This window comes from Hippopotamus amphibius, chromosome 15, assembly GCF_030028045.1.
Source record: "Hippopotamus amphibius kiboko isolate mHipAmp2 chromosome 15, mHipAmp2.hap2, whole genome shotgun sequence".
Taxonomy (NCBI): Eukaryota; Metazoa; Chordata; class Mammalia; order Artiodactyla; family Hippopotamidae; genus Hippopotamus; species Hippopotamus amphibius.
The window spans coordinates 11,218,023-11,238,852 of NC_080200.1; the positions used below are offsets into that span (position 1 = coordinate 11,218,023).

The window sequence follows — 20,830 nt, forward strand, 5'->3', positions numbered from 1 at the left end:
CGCAGGTAGCAACGAAGACCCAACACAGCCAATAAGTAAAAATTATTTATTCTTTTATTTATTTATTTAAAAAAAAAGAAGAAGCCTATTAACAACTTCCAGGCCATGATGAGTAACTCCAGGAGCAGGAGAGGAGGTCACTGAAGCCTCTGTTGTGAATCAGTGTCTGACAGCACTAACAGGAGTGCCTTTCATCTGGCATTTTGACCAACGTCCAGAGTCATTGTTTTTTTCATAGGAACTATTCAAGGTGGGCCAATTTACAAGTAATAGTATAAATGGGCTCAAGGAAAATTTGTAAACAAGGAATAAGATGCCTCCAGAACACCAGAAGAATCTAGATAAGGTTGTGGGTGCTGAGAGGGACAACAGTTATTTCTTCACCTTATCAGGGAGAGAGTGGGACCCAGATTACCAAATGTTAGGAATTTAAGCAAGCTACCAGGAGCCTCACGACAAATACCAACAATACCCTATCTACTTTTTAGGACTTCTTTTTGTCAATATTTTTATGTTCTGATGTCCTCAGAAAAGGATCATTGTGTCATTGGTGTAATGTCACACCTGTGCTTCTGGAGGAAGGAGGCTGCAGTTCAGATCCTGCCTGCAGAGACTGTGTGTGTTCACAGTGGTATTCCAGCTCCCTGAGGGTAACCAGGTAAAGGTGTATTATATCCTTTCAGAGGTGAAGGCCAACTGCAGCTGAGAGGCTGTTGAAATAGACACTGAACAGAATAGACTTAGCTAAATCTGTGAGAGCAGAATATTTGCATTGCTGAGTAGGTGGAGCCGATAATTTCCATTACGTTAGGGGCTGGGAATAGGGGTTTTTTGGTGCAACCACAGCTCATAGTTGCAGTAATCCAGTGTGAAGTGTTCATTCTTTCCAGGTTTAAGAATAGGTTAAGGGAATTCCCTGCTGGTCCAGTGGTTAGGACTCAGTGCTTTCACCTGCCGGGGCCTGGGTTCAATCCCTGGTCAGGGAACTAAGATTCCACAAGCCCAAAAAAAAAAAAAGAAAAAGAAAAAAGAAGCAAGAAAAAAAGAACAGGTTATGAGGCTGTTAAAAGGAGAAGCAGAGGGAATAATCACTTTTTCATTAAACGGTGTTATACAATAGTTTCAATCCTTCAAGGTGCAATATAAGGTTTAATTTATATTGGGCCAGATTAAATAATTTAACTGTGGGGGGAAGGCCTGTGGGGCTCCATTTCCCCTACCTAATTTGAAAGTGTCAAAGACTATATTAAAATTTCATTTATAACTCAATGGGGGCTTCCCTAGTGGTGCAGTGGTTAAGAATCCACCTGCCAATGCAGGGGACATGAGTTCCAGCCCTGGTCCGAGAAGATCTCACATGCCGTGGAGCAACTAAGCCCTCGAGCCACAACTACTGAGCCCATGTGCCGCAACTACTGAAGCCCGTGCACCAAGAGCCTGTGCTCTGCAACAAGAGAAGCCACTACAATAAGGAGCCTGCGCACCACAATGAAGAGTAGCCCCCTCTCCACAACTACAGAAAGCCCGTGCACAGCAACGAAGACTCAATGCAGCCAATAAATAAAAACAAAACAAAACAAACACAAACAAAAACTCAGTGGTTCACACCTTTCTTTGCTCAGTGTGGGCTATTTTAAGACAATGGGTGCTATGACCAAAAGGAATTTAGTTCTCACAGTTAAGGTGAAACATCCATTTGTCCTCTCTATGATACTTAGTTAACTCCCCTAAGATTATCCAGGATAACTTGCTTAAATTTTGTGGGATTCCCAGGTATCCCACATTTGGGCCCTAGTATTGATTATTTACACTGTGGTTTGTGAATGAGTGCATTACAGCAAAAGGTAAAATTAATTTAGAACCTGTGCTGCAGAGGCCCAAAAGCAGAATAGTTTCCTTTCATATCTTTTTCCTTAAAAATTTTTTAAATTTATTTTTCCTTTCATCCTTTTTGTTGTGTAAATTCTTTTAGGATATTTCGAATTTCCAGTTGGGTCAAACTGTAGACATTTGTTTTCTGTATTTTTTTCCTTTGTTTTCTCCCTCCTATCTTTCCAGGGTTTTTTTGTTTGTTTGGGGTTTTATTTATTTTTTTGTCACTGGATATACTCCCAGGGAGGGGGTATTCTCTACACCCTAGTGTTTGTAAATTTTTTCAACTAGAGAACCACAAAAAAGTGTCATCCCCCATGACAACTGTCACCTTATAAATGTTAAAAACAAGATAACAGGTTCAAAATGAGATCACTTATACTAAGCAGCATGCCACCAAACCAAGTTAATTAGTTTCGGCTGTCCCAAAATGGAATCTTAAACCATCAATCAGGAATTACCTGTTCAACACTAGTTAAATAATCTGCCACAAAGACCATTACCATCCCCTAAGGGAAGTGACCTCGCCAGACCAATCCACTTTTCCATAGTATTAAAGTTCCTTGTCCCTACTCCCTTCTGCCTATCTAATCCTTCCATTTTGTGCAGCTCTTTGAAGTTCTCTTCTGCTAGATGAGATACTGACTGATGAATCATTGAATAAAGCCAATAAGATATTTAAAATCTACCAGTTGAATTTTGTTTAGTATAAAGTTTAAGGACTGCTTGAATTTTGCTGTGCTGCAGTGAGGCCATGGTTGTTGTTTCCTATCACCCTGATGGTCGGGATCTTTGTTACAACAGAGGTAGCAGCAGCAGAGGTATTAAAGTGTCCTGGGAAGCCCTCTGGTATTAGGAGTGTGGATTCAGCCCACCATCTAATAGCTGCCTTTCCCCCCATGTTTTCTTTCTCTCTTTCTTTTTTAAAATAATTGTTCCTTCGGAGGAATCACCCAACATGTTCATCTCTTGCACAGGGTTTAGTTTCCCTCTCTCATCAGGGCCAACCCATCCTCTGTCACAAATTCACTCTAATGCACAGACAATTCGGGCAAAGAAACTGACAGGTTTAATTTAAGGAGGACCTCATTCCCATACTCCTGCTCCCAAAGGCTTAGGAATTCTTGAAACTTTCAACACTGGTCGTTTAATCATAGAACTCAGTCCTGGTGGGGTCAATCAACAATGCAACACAGGGCAGCACAGCTCACAACTCAAGCTCCCCAGCAAGAAGCAGCCCACAGTGCCAGCCCCCATCAAGCAGCAGAGCAGGTGAGCAAGTCAGGGCAAGAGAAGACAGACCCACAGGTGGTGGTCATGTCTGGACATGTTGTTCACTGCACCAACTGTTATGTTCACCTGCACAGGTGCAGTTCCCATGTTGAGTGACGCCAGTGTGGCATACACACACACACACACACACACACACACAGAGGGTAGGAAAAGGGTCATGAATCGCATAATTGAAGTTTCAAGGGAAGGCAGGGCAGGCCTCTCAGGCTGCACTGAAACGGATTTGGAAAACAAGGAAAGGAGCCTAGCCTGGGTGTTCGCTGTGGCTGGGGTTGGGGCTGGGACAAGAATTCTTGCCCGAGGGCAGGTATTTGTGTGATCTGAATATGCTGCCACCTCTAGAGGAGAGATCACCCAGATAGTCTCATCAGTTTATCCAAGTGGAGGCATGGGGGGAAGGGATGAGGTTTAAGCTGAGAGCAGTCAAATATCAAAAAGTGTGGGCTCATTACAAGTACAAAGATGGGTAAGAAAAATATGCATTTGCAATTGCTTCTTTTTAGATAAAGAAACACAGGATACTCAAGAAATGATCACCACTAGTTTTTCTGGGGTGGCTGAAGCAACAACGGTGGAGGGAAACAAAATGTTCAGGCACTGACTCTAATTTAAAACTTCTTATCTTACAGAATTTTGCTAACTGTTGCACGGCTATTTAAAATAAGTGGAATAACTTACATAAACCATATTTGTCTATCCAATAGACTATTTTTAATTAACTTGCTTTTGCTTTTTAAAACAATTTTAATTCACTTAATTTTTACTTTTCTATAAGGACACCATTCTAAGATTTAATCCTTTAAACACTAACTCTTATAAAAGTTTTAACCATAGAAAGAGAAAAATTTCAAATTTCTTTCTAAGAAGCACTATAAACTACAAACTTTATAAACATTACAAACAAGAAGCTTTACAGTTTCTCCCTATATCTTACTCTGGGGGATTATTATCATGCATCACTGTTATGAGTAATATAATGCACTAAGGATTGAGACAGGCTGGAACCTGGGGCCCTTTGCTGCAGTGCTTGCATCTAGACAAATCTTTCCTTGAGTAACAGAACATGAAGAAACTGTAAGAGACTAAACATAACTGCACGCATGCGAAGTTGGGACAAATTATGAACAACAAGGTACAAAAAGACCAAAAACCCACACAGCACCACCAGGGGAGTGGGCAGACCACATAAGACACCTCTCCAGAAGGACCGCTGGACACACCCCTGCCCTCACCCCATATAAGGTACCGGCTGCCCACTCCCCCTACAGGGAGCCAGCAAAGGTACCTGTTCCTTGTTTTCCACTTCCTTCTGCTGCAGCAGGGGCGCCAATAAAGCCTTGCCTGAATTTCCTGTCTGGCCTCTTATCAATTTCTATTGGTTAAGGAGGCTAAGAACCCTGGTCAGTAACAGGATTTGGGACTAATCCGTAGAATGTATTAGACTTCTCAAAGATTTATATGTTTTAAGTAGTTTTTCTCATAGCAATTAAAAATAAAATTCTGTTTGGTTCCAGAATTTCTTGCGTTACCTCCATTGCATCTCTCAATCAGCTTACATTTTCAAAGCCCAACAGTGAAAAATCTCATACATTCATAGGAAATAATATCACAAATTACCAAGGGAAAACTGAGTTCAGAGCCGCAATATTGAATATATAAAGGTATACAAGGAAAGAAATGCAAATGTTTGAATCAGGTGACATAAGCAGACTGTTCCCCTATAGTTCAGAAGAAAACCCAGATTCCCAAGCTTGCAGTCCAGTCTCCGCCTGCTGGACTACAACCCCTAGAGTCTGTCCCTGGTGATGGAGGGCTGGGGGACATCTGAGCAACCACAGAAATGAACTCTGGGAGCTCTGCACACCCTCTTCTCAGGGCATAATGAAACTACTCCCTCTCTAAGGCTTCAATTCTCTTGGCCAGTTTCAATTTAAGGTTGTGATCCAAATGAACTCCCGAATTTCTAAACCCTTTGTCCAGAAGACAGAACTCCTGACCTTCACAGACTTTCTCAATGTACTCAAGTTACTAAGTGCACCTACAACGTGGATGCAAAGCTCAAGCCCATCTCTACAACCACGGTTAGAATCTCAGAAAGCACCTCACCTCCCCATCCCCCTACCCACCATCCCATGTGCAGACCCAGTTTTCCAGGTCTCTGTAGCTTCTCTCAGTACAAAGTTTCCTTCTGTGTTGAGTGTGAGCAGATAGGACAGGTGCAGAGGGAGGCTCCCCAGGAAGAAAGTGGGCCTTCAAGTACTTCCCTTTGCAGGCTCAAGGGGGCCTTAGCTTAGAGAAACTGACCCTGGGCTTCTCTTCTCACCTAGTTGATCTGGACGGCCATTGAGACTTTAAATACAGAAACCCAGGGTTTGAACAATCCAGAAAAATCATTCAATCCAGGGTTTATGTATAAAGCATGGAAGAAAAATTTTAGGCAATTTTTTAGTTGGAAAAAAACCCACAAATATCTATTCCTTTCAGAAATTAAGTATACCAGTTATTATTTCTATGCTAAGAAACTGGAAATATTTTATGATTTCACTTATATGTGGAATGTAAAAAACAAACAAACAAACAAACAAACATAACAAAACAGAAATAGATCCATAGATATGGAGGGCAAACTAGTTGTTGCCAGAGGGGAAGGGGGTAGGAGATGAGTGAAGTAGGTAAGGGAGATGAAGCGGTACAAACTTACATTATAAAATAAATAAATTATGGGAATGTACAACAGAGGGAACTAGTCAATAATACTACAATTACTCTGTATGATGATCATTTTGTAATGTACAAAAGTATCAAATTACTATGTTGTAAACCTAAAACCAATATAACGTTGTATGTCAACTATACTACAATTAAAAAGGGGGGGGCTAGAAATTGTTGGGAAAACAATCACATTGAACACACTTCTATGTCTTGCATGTCTAAGCCCTGATACTGTATTTGAAATCACCCAAAAGAAATGGGCAGAATTCAGAATGTTCCTACACTGCTCAAGGGAAGAAAAAAAAAAAGGAAACAAAAATTTAAACGAATGGAAAGTAATAATAAAATATTTATTTCTTCTTCATGACTCTTTTGCCTCTTTGGAAATATTTTATATTTTCTATCAAGATCTATCAGTAAATATTTAAATGTTTATTTCAAAATAGAGTTTACAAAGTGAGTAAGTGGCAAACAGGCAGGGGCAGTGCTCACCTCGAACTGTAAGGAAAGCACAGATCACCCAGGAAAGTCACCAAAGAGGAACCTCAACCCAAAGGACTCCCATAGGATGTGTGTGCCCAGGGAGATTCTGGGGAAAGAAACACTAGGCTTTTTTTTTTTAATTTATTTATTTATTCATTTATTTATTTTATTGGCTGTGTTGGGTCTTTGTTGCTGTGCGCGGGCTTTCTTTTAGTTGCGGTGAGTGGGGGCTACTCTTCGTTGTGGTGGGCGGGCTCCTCATTGCCGTGGCTTCTCCGCTTGCGGAGCACGGGCTCTAGGCGTGTGAGCTTCAGCAGTTGCAGCACATGGGCTCAATAGTTGTGGCTTCTGGGCTCTAAAGCGCAGGCTCAATAGCTGTGGCACACGGGCTTCCTTGCTCTGCAGCATGTGGGATCTTCCTGGAGCAGGGATCAAACCCATGTCCCCTGCTTTGGCAGGTGGACTCTTAACCACTGTGCCACCTAGGAAGCCTGAGACACTAGGCTTTTAAACAACATAGTTCCAAGTGGTTAATCTCTGATTTCCTCTTATGTAAAACATCCACAGGCAAAAAATATATCTTTAAAAAAACCCACCCATGGCTCTGTGGAGGACTGATAAACAATTAACATACTGCATACTTTAAAATACACCACAGAGGACATATATTTGTAATGAAGCCATGAACTGGAAAGGGGAAGACGGCGTTTGGGACTGTGGGGAAAGATCTGGAAATTTAGGCATTTACTGCTTGACCTCGGAAGAGCTGGGGTGTAAGAACAGGGTCGTGGATTGTGACCCTGTTCCTCAAACATTTGGAAAAGTGATGGGAAGAAGAGTCCCCTCTCCCCGAGGAGAAAGGAGCGACTGGGGACCCCACAGACCACAGCTCCTCCATGCAGGAATCCCGATACTGAGTCGCGACTGTCCCCTGATAACCCTCCCCGTGGACACCACACTATCTGGAGCAGACACGGCCCCAGCAGCGAGCGAAGAGGCCCAGACTGCCGGCGGAGCCCCCACGCTGTGTGCTGCGTGGGGCGCTGGGGGGACTCGGGTCCGCGGGTCCGGAGTTGACCACAGGGAGGCCGGGGGTCCCACCACGGCCAGTTCCAACCAGTCCCTCTGCCCCACCCCGTCTCCCAACACCAGGCTCCCCAGCTCACCATTTCCCAGTTTCTCTGGTTCTGGGTTGTTAACCTCAGGACTGTCACAGCAAGTGCAGGTCACAGCGACAGAAGATACCACGGAGCCACTTGAGGACTTCAAGGGCAGAAACCAAGGACCCTGGGCGTAGCCAGACCTAACAGCATTAGAGCATGCATACCACTCCGCCCATGTTGTCATGGGAGCGCCGCCCACACATCTGTAACAGGCGACTCCCCTAATTGGACAATTCACAAGGCCCCGCCCCCCTGAGTGACAGCAGGCCAGAGGTCCGGTCTCTGAGCTGAGCTGGTACAGGCAGTGGGTTGGAACTGTCCCCTCCACTGAATCTGCATTGAGCCATGAGACTATGATGCCCTCATGGAACTGTGACACTTCTTCACAAACATGGACACTTACAAGTAACTTCACCATATGTAATAATGAGTCTGGCTCCATTTTGATCTTTGATCATCTCTTGCGGGACCTCAAGGTGTTACATAGAGGAGCTAAATCAGACTCCATGTCAGATCTGTTTGTTTTACATTAACCTTGTGTTCTATTGCTTTTGCTACAAGTTTAGAATTTTGCTTTATAGCCTGAAACATACAGGATAGCCCATTCTCCAGCCTCTGACCTTAAAAGGTATGATACTTTTTCATTTATTGAAGTTGCAGAACAGAGAATAACATTTGCCTTGTTGGAGGTTTACAGGAACACTGTGACCTGACATAGGTGGATAGCTGCAAGAACAAAGGATTCTGGCACCACGAAGTCTGCAACAACCAACAACACCCCCTTCCTTTTTTAGTATAAAAGAAGCCTGAATTCTAACTTAGGCAAGATGGTTTTTTGACAGACACTAGTCTGCCACCTTCTCGGTCTGCCTGCTTTCTGAATAAAGTCATATCCCTTGCCTCAACATCTCGTCTCCAGTTCACTGGCCTGTCCTGCAGCAAGCAGAGCGAGCTTGGACTCTGTAACAAAGGGTACTTGGCTCTGGTGGGAGGATGAACCCCACAGTCCTCGACCAGGCCCTGGCCGCAGATGCTAGAACATGGGAAACACTCAAGCAGAGAAACCACCGGAAAACCTTTTCAATGGAATTCCATTAGTACTCATTTGTTGAATGGTCAAAGGTGGTAAAACTGAAAGAACACTGCTGAGTGAAAAATAATATATGGTACAGGTATGAAGGATAAACAGTAAATCAGCACAGTGTTTCCCTGAGTTCTGTGAGCCGCTCTAGCAAATTAATCAAACCCAAGGAGGGGGTTGTGGGAACCTCTGATTTGTAGCCAAGTCAGACAGAAGGTATGAGTAACCTGGAGACCTACTACTTTCAATTGGCATCTGAAGTGGGAGAAAGCAGTCTTGTGGGACTGAGCCCTTCACCTGTTGGATAAGATGCCATCCACAAGTAGACAGTGTTTAGTTAACTTGTAGAACACCCAGCTGGATTCACAGAAAATTGTTTGTTGTGGTGGAAAACCCTCACATATTTGGTGACCAAAAGTGTTACAAGTGAAGTGTTGTGAGTGAAAGTAAAGGAGACACACAGGCGGGAGGAACTGGGTTTTCTCTAATCAGGAAGAACACTGAGTTTTCCCAGCACATCAGCAAACATTAAAAAATGGAGTCAGACACCACCACCACCACAAAAAAAAGAAAGAAAGAAAGAAAAAAAGAGTCAGAGACCTCTGGTTTCTGGTTTGGCAGATAAGGAGCTTAGAAGGTGACATTCCCATCTTCACTTAAAAAAAGCAAACAAAATCAATGACTCTTTTTAGATATATCAAAGAATCACAGGGCAAACCACTGTCTCCAAAATTGGAAAGAGACAGAAAAATAGCCATTCTGAAATATGCCCATGGTATTCTGCTAACAAGTCCTGTCCTCAAAAGTTCCTGTTCCACCAGAGCCTAACTGACTGGGATTTTTCCGGCACCCACCGATGTGGTGGGTGAAAAATTATCAACTTAGGTCCCCTCTAGCCATTCTGCCTGACCTAAGTCATATAACACTTTGCTCAAAGTCATAATCAGAACAGCGTATTCGTAATTATAGCTTATGGATAAGTGAAATGAATGACAACAATGTTAAAAGGGACAGGGAAGGAGGAATTGAAATACTCTGTTACAAGGAACTTGCACATCCAGTGAGTGGTATAAGGTTACTTCAGAGAGAGCTTGGGTTAGCTGTAGATGTACACTTCAAGCCTAACTACTAAGAAATATGTATAATGATATGCAAGTGAGGAGAAAAAATAGCAACAGCAGAACGCTCAATAAAAAGTAGAGAAAGCAGAAGAAATGTGGAAGACAGAAAAGAAACAGAGCAAAAAAGAAAAAAACAAATAGAATACAGTCAAAATGCAGTAGATATTAATCTAACTATATCAGTAATAACTTTAAACATCAATAGTCTACTTACATGTGAAAAATAACTGTCACACTGGATAAGTTAATAATTATATGTTCTCTACAAGATTCAGACTTTATACATGGAGACACAGATAGACTAAAAGTACAGGGATGAAGAAAGATATATCACGTCAACACTAAACAGAAGAAAACTGGCAGAGCTATATAATCAGACAAAGAGTACAGAGCAAGGAAAATTCACAGAGATAAAGAGGAACATTATAACATAATGATAAAGGGGTCAGTTCTCCAAGAGGTCACAGCAATACTTAGGGTGTATGTGCATAGTAGCACAGGGGCAAAATATAGAAAGAAAAAAATAAACTGCAAGGGAAATGGATAAATCCATTATTGTAGTAGGAGACTTCAATATCTGCCCCATCGGTAATTAAGAGTTCCAGCAGGCAGAAAATCAGGAGGGACACAGTTAAACAGCACCAACAAGCATGTGGATTTAAATGAAACCTATGCAACACTTCATCCAAACACAGCAGAATACACATTCTTCTCAGGTTCATATGGAACATTCACAAAAACTGACCATGTTTTGGGACATAAAATGCACCTTAACAAATTTGAAAAAAGAGAGATCACACAAGGTATGCTTTGGAGACTACAACAGTATTAATCTGGAAATCAGCAGAATGATAGTTGGAAAACCCCCAAACACTCAGAGATTAAACAACACACTTCTGAAGACCACGTGAGTCAGTAAAAGTGTGATGTCAGCAAAAAGGTAGAATAAGACGTTTCTCAGTGTACTGATTCTATAGTCAACCAAGGACAAAAGCACCTCTGTGGAAGTCTGGGAGTCCTTTGGAGAAATTCCAGCACACCACTGGAGCAAAAAAATCTGAAAATAGAACACCATAGAAAGGTAACAAGAACAGTTTTACTTGACTCCAAAGGTGGCACAGCTCACTGCCAAGAAAGACCTCCTCAGCTCATGATTTCCCCCATGGGGAAAGTGAGAGCATAGGGTTTTCAGCATTTGGAGTCCTCAGTGATGTGGGACACTGCCCAAGAGTCTCGCATCTTCCTTCTCTCAGTAAGAATACTAAGAAGATCAGCACAGCTGAGAGGCTAGAAGGCTGGAAGCAGGGAAGAGTTGCAAGGACCCAAAGCAACCAGAGCCTGGAACTCAACAAATGGTTGCAGACCCTACTAACTTCTGGCAGGATTCATCAGGAGGCTTGCATTTCAGCCACTTGGGGTGCAGTGCCTGCAGACACTTACAGGTGGACCAAGGGCACACCCAATGCTCAGCACACCTCACTACCCCACCCTCCCACTGAATATCCAGTTCCCTATGCATGCCCCAGACAGCAAGTGCAAGCCTCTCCAATATCTTGTAAGCACATGCATTCAGCTGGTTCAACTCAGTGCGATTGTTAGAAGACACATAAACTTTAGCATTTCAGGGGAACACTGTTGGGAAAACAAATGAGAGGCACTTAGCAACTGACCTGGCTTTGAGGAATCATAGGAAGGCCTACAATCTCTTAAGAACTCTCCCCAAAGAGGGAACAAGAGACGTGAAGCAGATGCATCCATTAAAAAGGGCAGAGAAAGCCTCATAATCCTGAGCTGGGCTGACTGGTCAAAGTGTTTCTCTCCCAAAGCCAGTCAATAAAGACCGCAGGAGCTTCCCAGGTAGCACAGCAGTTAAGAATCCACCTCCCAATGCAGGGGACATGGGTTCGATCATCTGGCAAGATCCGACATGCAGCGGAGCAACTAAGCCCATGCGCCACAACTACTGTGCCTGCAGTCTAGAGCCCTCAAGGCACAACTACTGAGCCTGTATGCCTAGGCCTGTGCTCCACAACAAGAGAAGCCACCGCACTGCAAAGAAGAGTAGCCCCAACTCGCTGCAACTAGAGAAAGCCCGAGCAGCAACAAAGACCCAACACAGCCAAAAATAAATAAATAAATTTATTTAAAACAAAAAAAGACCACAGGAAGTGACTGCTCCTTCATATGTGAACACAGCAATACAAGACTTTAAGGAATCAAAAAAAAACCAGCAAAAAAAAATCTCAATAATTTTCTAGTAAACTATTCCACAGAAATTCACAAAAATGGAGATCTCAAACCTCCTAACAAAGAATTTTAAATAATTGTTCTTAAGAAAGCTCAGCACGTTTCATGAGAACATAGATAATCATTCAATGGAATCAAGAAAACAATACATGTACAAAACAAAAGGTTTAACAAATAAATATGATAAAGAACCAAAAAAAAATTATGGTAGTGATGAATACAATAAATGAAAAGAAAAACGTAATAAAGATGTTTAAAAGCTGACTTGATGAATCAGATGAAAGAGTCTGTAAACTTGAAGATTGATCATTCAAAATTATCAAGCTGAAGGAGAAAACAAAAAAATGGAAAGGAATAAAGAAAACTTCCAGGACTTAGGGGACTCCAGCAAAAGAAATCATGGAAATCTCAGAGAAGAGAGACAAAAGGGTAGAAAACTTATTGAAAGAAATAATGGCTGGAGGGGCTTCCTAGGTGGCGCAGTGGTTAAGAATCTACCTGCCAATGCAGGGAGCATGGGTTCGATCCCCGCTCCAGGAAGATCCCACATGCTGTGGAGCAGCTAAGCCCGTGCACCACAACTATTCAGCCTGCGCTTTAGAGCCCATGAGCCACAACTATTGACTCCATGTGCTGCAACTACTGAAGCCCATGTGCCTGAGCCCGTGCTCCACAATAAGAGAAGCCATGGCAATAAGGAGCCTGTGCACCACAACAAGGAGTAGCCCCCACTCACTGCAACTAAAGAAAGCCCACGCACAGCAACAAAGACCCAACACAGCCAATAAAATAAATAAATAAGTAAATAAATAAATAAATAAATTTATATTTTAAAAAGTTAAAAAAAAAAAGAATGGCTGGAAACTTCCCAACTCTTAGGAGAGATATGGACATCTAGCTATGTGAAGTTCAGAGATCTCTATAAACAGGTTGAACCCAAAGAAGACTTCACAAAGATGCATTATAATCAAATTACCAAACATCAAAGACAAAGAGAGAATTCTGAAAACAGCAAGAGGAAAGTGACACATCACATAAATGGAAACCTCAATTAGACTATCAACGGATTTGTCAGCAGAAACCTTGAGGACATGGGAGAGTGGCATGATGAAGAAAGGAAAGAGAGAAAGGAAAAAAGAAACTGCCAACCACAAGTGCTTTACTCAGCAAAACTGTCCTTCAGAAATGAAGGAATGAGAAAGACTTTTGCAAACAAGCAAAAGCTGAGGGAGTTCATCACCATTATACCTGCCTTACAAGAAATGCTATAGGGATTTCCTAAAGTTGAAATTAAAGGAAGCTAAAACTAACCAATCAAAGAAACTAAGAATTGGTTGTTTGAAAAGATGCACCAAATTGACAAACATTTAGTTAGACTAGGAAAAAAGAGGAAAAAAATCAAATTAATAAAATCAGAAATAAATGATAAGAAATCACAACTGATATCATAGAAATACAAAGGATAAGAGATTATGATAATTATGTGCCAACAAATTTGATAACCTAGAAGCATTAGATATTCTCATAAACACTCAACCTACTAACACTGAATCATGAAAACAGAAAATCTGAACAGCTAAATAATGAGTAAGGAGATTTAATTAGTAATCAAAAATCTCCTAACAAGGAAAAGCCCAGAACCAGATAGCTTCACTGGTGAATTCTACCAAACTTTTAACAATTAATTCCAATCCTTCTCAAATTCTTGCAACAAATTAGACAGGAGGGAATACTTTCAAACATTTTACAAGGCCAGCATTACCCCCAAAACAACCAGACAAGGACACTACAGGAAAATTATAGGCCCATATCCCTGATGAACACAGATCTAAAAATTCTCAACAAAATAATAGGAAATGAAATTCAACAGCACATTAAAAGGCTTAAACAACATTGTAAGTTGGAGTTATCCCTAGGATGCAAGAATGGTGAACACACACAAATCAATAAGTATATTACCAAATTAACAAGATGAAGGATAAAATTTTTATGATCATCTCAACAGATGTGGAAAAAGTTTTTGACAAAATTCAACATCCTTGCATGATAAAAACTCTAAAATTTGGTTTAAAAGAAATGTGGCTTAACAACATAAAGCCTTATATGACAACCCATAGCTACCATCGCACTGAATGTTGAAAAGAGACCTCTTCCAGAACTATGGCACCTAGAAAGGGTGCCATAGGAGGATGGGGAGGACACCTCCGCCTGCAGGTAGGCTATGCCAGAGGGCTCAGGTTTGGCTCCATCATGTCTCAAGTCTCAGCAGACGTGCTGAGCTCGAGGAGTGCTGTTTCCAGGACCCAAGCCACAATGAGCAGCTGGGTGGAGGATCAGGTGGTCAGGTCCTAGGACAGCTTATATTTCCAGGAGAGCCCAATACCTGGTGGAAGTTGCAGCTTCAATGGTATGAAGTGTGGGCTAAGAAGGGGGCAGCTCCTTGAATAGAAGTAAAGTTTGTAAACAAGGAACATGTTGCCGTCAAACACCCCAGCAACCTAGGAGATGCCGTGGGTGCTGAGAAGGACAATATTTCTTCATGGTGTCAGGGAGGGGATTTACCAAATAATTTTTAGAACTTTAACCATGATGTCAGAGCCTCACAGCAAGCGTGAGCTCATGGCCTGTCCACTTTTCATGAGCTCCCTTTTTCAATATCCGTATGTCCTGAATGAATGTCAAATGAACTTCCTCAGAAGAGATGTCATTAATGTAATGTCATACTTTTGCTCATGGAGCAAGGTGGATGCAGGTCAGACCATGCCAGCAGAGACTGTGAGCAATGGCAATGGTGCTGAGGTTACTGGAGGGTAACCAGGTAAAGGTGTCCATGTTCCTCTAGAGGTGAAGGCTATCCACAGCTGACAGGCTGTGGAAATAGGCACTGAACAGAACAGACTTAGCCAACTCCATCCAATCCTGTGAAAGCAGGATATTTACCACTTGCTGATTGGATAGAGTTAGTACTTTCCATAATGTTGGAAACTAGAAATAGGGGCTTATTTGATGCTACCACAGTCTCAAGGTTGTAATAATCCACTGTGAGGTGCGATTCATTCTTTCCAGGTTTAAGAACAGGTGAAATTGGCTCTTACAAGAAGAGGTACTTTTACTTCTTTTTTAAAAAAAATTATTTATTTATTTTATTTTTTATTTATCGGCTGCATTGGGTCTTCGTTGCTACATGCAGGCTTTCTGTAGTTGCAGAGAGCAGGGGCTACCCTTTGTTGCAGTGCACGGGCTTCTCACTGCAGTGGCTTCTCTTGTTGTGGAGCACAGGCTCTAGGTGCATGGGCTTCAGTAGTTGTGGCACGTGGGCTCAATAGTTGTGGCTGATGGGCTTAGTTACTCTGAGGCATGTGGAATCCTCCTGGACCAGGGGTCGAACCCGTGTCCCCTGCATTGGCAGGCGGATTCCCAACCACTCTGCCACCAGGGAAGCCCTACTTCTCCTTTTAAGAGAGGATAATCACCTCTTCACTGAATAACCTTTGTATAATAGTTTCCAATCCTTCAAGGCCCTGTTTAACTAACCTTGGGCCATGTTACATAATTTACTTGGGGGATAAAGTCTGTGGGGTCCCAGTCTGTCAAGCCAGTTTGGAAGTAGCAAAGACAATTTAATATTTGAATCATTGGTTCAGTTTTCCTGTTCACTTTGGGATACTTTAGGACAATGCCTGCTATGGCCATGAGGAATGTAGGCAAGAGAAGAGCTGGCTGATAGTTAGGGTGAGACATGCCCATTTGTTTCCTATTTTATATACAGTAATTCCCCTAAGATTATCGGGGTAACTTTCTTAAATTTAGTGGGATCCCAAATATGACTGTAATTTGAGAACTAGTATTGTTTATTTGCATGAAGGTTTGTGAATTAGTGCATTACAGCAGATGGCAAAATTAACTCAGAACCTATGTTCTAGAGGCCCCAGAAATGAAACAGTATCCCTTTATCTTTTTTGTTGTATACATTCTTTTCATATATTTTGGATTTCCAATTGGGTCAAATTGTAGGCCTTTCTTACAGTTTTTTTTTTTTATTCCCTCTCTCTTGTCTTTCTGTTTTGTTTCTTGTGTCGCTGGATATACCTTGGGGAAGGGGTGTCCTCTCTACCCTGGTGTTTACAAATTTTTTTCCTCCAGAGGGCCTCAAATCAACACCACCTGGATTAGAAGCTTTCCCCAAGACAACTTTATAGTTTATAGAACTTCAGGACCCCAGGCTTAAATCAGGTTTGAACTAATCACTTTGCTGTTCCACAGGGGTGCCATGGTGTTGTTCCCAACATAACTTGGACTGCTACAGGATCAGGATCTTAGCTGCAGTAGAGGCAGGGGCAGTAGCAGCAAAAGAACTTAAGGGTCCTGGTGAGTCTCTGTTGTAAGGAGTATGGACTCAGCCTGCCATTGAATGGCTGCCATTCCCCTCCCTTCTCTTTCTCATTTTAAATGACAGCTGTTTTGGGAGCAAGGACCTGATAGGCCTGCCTCTTGCACAGGGTATAGTGCCTCTCTCCCACCACCACCTCCAGGGGACCAGCCCAGTCTTTGTCACAGTTTCTCTCTAACACACAGATAAACACCGGCACAGACATCAACCCAGGATTACTTTAAGAGCCCCGACCCCATATTCCTGCTCCCAAAGGCTTAGGAATTCTTGAAACTTTCAACACTGGTCGGCTGATCATAGAACTCAGTCCTGGTGGGGTCAACAATGCAACACAGGGTAGCACAGCTCACAGCACAAGGTCCCTGGCACCCAGCAGCTCACAGCGCCAGGCGCCATCAGACAGCAGAGCAGGCGAACAAGTCAGAGCAGGAGAAGACACACCCACGGGTGGTGGTCGTGTCTGGCCATGCTGTTCATGGCACCAACGGTTATGCTCACCTGCAGAGGTGTGGTTCCCATGTTGAGACTGATGCTGGTGTATCATACACACACACACACACACACACACACACACGGTAGGATAAGGCTTACAACACAATTGAAGTCTCAGAAGAGAGCCTCTCAAGCAGCTCCAAAATGGCTTCAGCAAGCAAGGAAAGGAGCCTGGCCTTGATTTTTAGCGGCCAGGAGGTATTAAAGAAAAAACACTCAATGACACTTGTCAAAGAGGGTAAAGCAAATTTTATCCAGAACCACTGGGATAGGTATAGAGACCACTGTGATGGGATTTCACAGGGGATGAGAAATGGATTTGGGCTCAACACTGAATACAGCATGCTCAAGGCCAGAGAGCAAGGTGGGGATGGAAAATTACTAACAGAATAGTCAGGGGTTAGGAAGTTCTGACTAAACCGACCTAACAGGACTGTACTGAAGACAGGCCAGGGTGATCACGCATCACTTGAGGGATGGTGAAAGTGGAGGAACGTGATCAGATATGGGGCGTGGAGGATTCTGGTTCAACTGACAAAGCAGGGTTCTAACTAAAAATGGATTTACCAAGAACTATACAGATAGGTCTAGGAGGCTCGGAGCCTGTTAGGCGCAAACTTTGATAGTCTGAGCAAGGAAAAAATCTTTGATAGGGGGTGGGACCTGGGGGGACAGGGAAAGAGCTCTGCTTATGCAGTTGGTATCTGAAGCCAGTGCCAGAGGAGGGAGCCCCAGGACTTTCTCTACAGCTTATCCAGGTGTGGACACAAGGGGAAGAGGGAGAAATGAGGGGTAACTTGTTCTGCAAACATCAAATCTGCAAAGCCCAACTACTCATTACAAGGACAACGAACGGTGGGCAACAAATACATGCATTCCCAATTGCCTGTTCTTATACATAAAAAAAAAAACACTGGAGGCTCAATAAATAATCAAAAGTGTGTATTGGGGGTGGCTGGAGTTACAGTGCTGAAGGAGACCAGGGTATGTTGGTGGTCAGTGAGAATTTAGAAGTAAAGTTTCCTGTTTTATAGAGTTATTTTGAAATAAACAGAGAAATTTATATACATGATGTTTTACTATTTACTAATCTTTCTTTAAATTTTACACTTCGTATATAAAAAACTATTCTAAGATTTAATTCCTTTAAAGACAGTTACAAAGTATAAACCATATAAGATGATAAACTTCAAATCTCTGCTAACTAAAACAACAAGGCTCATTCTGGTTTGTCCTTCCACTCTTATCTCTCATGGGGGTTATTTTCAGGAATAAGTAGAATATTATAATAGAGGTTTGGGTTTAGTTCCTTAAACGTAGTAGGATTTTCAAAGGTTTACTAAGCTTTGATTAGTTTTCCTCACATCAATTAAAATTGGAATTCAATTGTTTTAGGCTTTTAAATGGCAGTGATCTCTGGGAACATGCACATAGAACACTGATCTAACAATCAAACATATACCTGAAAACTTAAACATTCATCTCACGTCTTGAGGTTCTCCTGCCTAAAAGGAACAAAAATTCTACTTACTTCCACGATTTTCTTGCCTTAGTGACATCATGTCTCTCAATCAACTTAGATTTTTAAGCCCCGAAAACTAAAAATGTTATTTCCCACACAGGGAATTAATTACAAAGTGCTCAGGGAAATTAGAGCCAAAGGGCTGCACTATTCAATGGATAAAAGAATCCAGAGGGAAGAAACACAAATACTGGAATCAGCATAGATAAGCAGCCAGCATCCCACAGGACAGAAGGAGCCACATTCAGAAAGTTTAACACATGCTAGGCTCTCCTGGTTGAGACAGAACCACTGCACCAGGTCAGTCCCTGGTGGAGGACAGTGGGGGCACCTGAGCAGCCACAGGAATGGACTCTGGGAGCTCCACATGCCCTCCTCTCCCCAGGGAGTAAGGGAACCACTCTCTTTCTCAGGCTTCCATCCCCACAGTGAGAAAACTCTCAGCAGGACTCAGTTTAAAGCTGTGACTAAAACTCCCAAATGCATAAGCTCTAACCCAGGACACAGTGCTTGGAGACAGTGACCTCAGGCCTCTGCTCCCCGTCACATCGCTACTGACCACCACTATTTTAAATGACAGAAACCCAATGTTTGAAGAATCCAGCAAAATCATTCAATCTCAGTGTTTACATGTAAAGGAGGGAAGAACACTGTGAGACTTTTTGCTAGCTCAACAAGAAAAACTAAGAATCTATTACTTTCAGAAAATAATGATATTAATTATTATTATTCCATGGCAAGAACTTGTTTTATGAACCATCAATCATACTTGAACACTTCTGGTATTCAAGTTGAAGATTTGGAATTTGATTTGAACCAACCCCCAAATGCCGAAAAACCACAGCCTTAGAATATTACTACACATGCTCAAGGGAGGCAAAAGGGAGACAAGAATTTTTAAGACAATCAAGTAATTCTGGACTTTTTTTTTTTTCTGATATTCATCTATTTCCTGCCTCTTTGGAAATATTTTATACTGTCTTTCAAGCACTATTGATTATATAAACTTTAAATTTTTGAAAGCTTGAGGTTCAAATGAGTAAATCTTTTCCAAGTGACAAACCCAAGGAAGGGCAGAACAGATCACCAAGGAACGTTTCCAAAAAGGAATCTCCACTCAAAGGACTTCCCCTAGGATGTCTGTGCCCAGAAAAGATCCTGGGGGAAGAGGCACAGGGATTTCATACACACAGTTCCAGGTGGTTATCTTCTGCTTTCCCTATCAGGTAAGATATCCAAACACACAAAAAAATAAGTCTTGAAAAAAGAGCGATCCATGACTCTGTGGAAAAAGTTTAAACAATATACTGGGTCTGTTTGAAATGCATCACGGATGCTGATATATGCTTGTTGACAGCTGATAGATGATAGTTGATAGATGCTGTGAATCGGCGACGGGATGCTGGCGTTTAGGAATGCGGAAAAGACCTGGAAATTTAGGTATTTATTCCCAGCCCCAGGAAGAGCTAGGCTGGCTGGACAGGAGTGGAGATTTGAGAAACTGTTCCCCAAACATCTGGAAAACTGCAGGAAACGGCGCCCCCCCCCACCCCGGGGAGAAAGGAGGGACTGGGGACCTCACATACCACAGCTCCTCCCACACATGAACCCCGGAGACCGAGACACGACTGTCCCCTGAAGACCCTCCTTGTGGTCACCTCCCAAACGGGGGCGGGGCCGAAGTCGCCGCGCGCAGTGACAGGCAGGACGCCCGGGGTCCCGGCTTCAACCTCGGCCACCAGCTGCCCGCCAGAGGGGACTGAGCACCTAGTCGGGGTCCGCAGACTCCAGAGTGGACCACGGGGAAGCCCGACTCTGGCCTCGGCCAGTTCAGACCGATCCCTCCTCCCGGTCTCCACACTCCAGGTCTGCACACTCACCATTTCTAGGTTTCCTCGGTTTTCCGGAGCCCCTCTTATAACTCCCACGACCAGTGCAGACCAGACTGCGACAGAGGCTTCGGCAGAACCACCAAAGACCTTTACGGGCAGGTGACACACGAGACCAAGCAACGCTGCAGCGAGTAGAAACATCCACGCGGGTGTGGTGCGCGCCCCACCCACCTGCCGCAGCGGTGCCCCTGATTGGACAGTTCACAAGGTTCCCCTCCCCCGGGAGCTTGAGTGACAGCTGGGCGAGAGGAACCAGCCTCTGCTGATGGGCAGGAACCTGGCCCAGGGCCTTACAACTGGGTTTAAAGAGAACTTTCTCCTCCTTTGGCCTCTACTGTTGTCATCCAGCCCTTTGAGAACACATGGGCATGGAGAATCGCTAATTGAGGGTTTTTTTTGTTTTGTTTTTTTTAATTTTTTTATTTTTTTGGGGGGGGGGGGGTGGTACACCAAGTTCGCTAATTGAGTTTTAATTGGATCAAGTACGTACAGCGCTTGAGGCTAGTCAAGGCCAGGTCTGATTGGAACAAAGGTCTTATGCCCGCTAGGGGTCAAGACCTTG

General features: G+C 43.0%; 1 protein-coding gene across 1 annotated transcript in view; it reads right to left on the reverse strand.

The window, feature by feature from the left end:
* The window catches only part of LOC130836638 (zinc finger protein 14-like), a 40,566-nt gene extending 20,216 nt beyond the window's left edge, over window positions 1-20,350 (reverse strand). Inside the window, exon 1 of the mRNA XM_057708979.1 lies at window positions 20,257-20,350. Within this exon, the coding sequence (XP_057564962.1) occupies window positions 20,257-20,259 (3 nt within the window). The 5' untranslated portion in view covers window positions 20,260-20,350. The remainder of the gene's footprint in view (window positions 1-20,256) is intronic.
* Window positions 20,351-20,830: the final 480 nt, after the last annotated feature.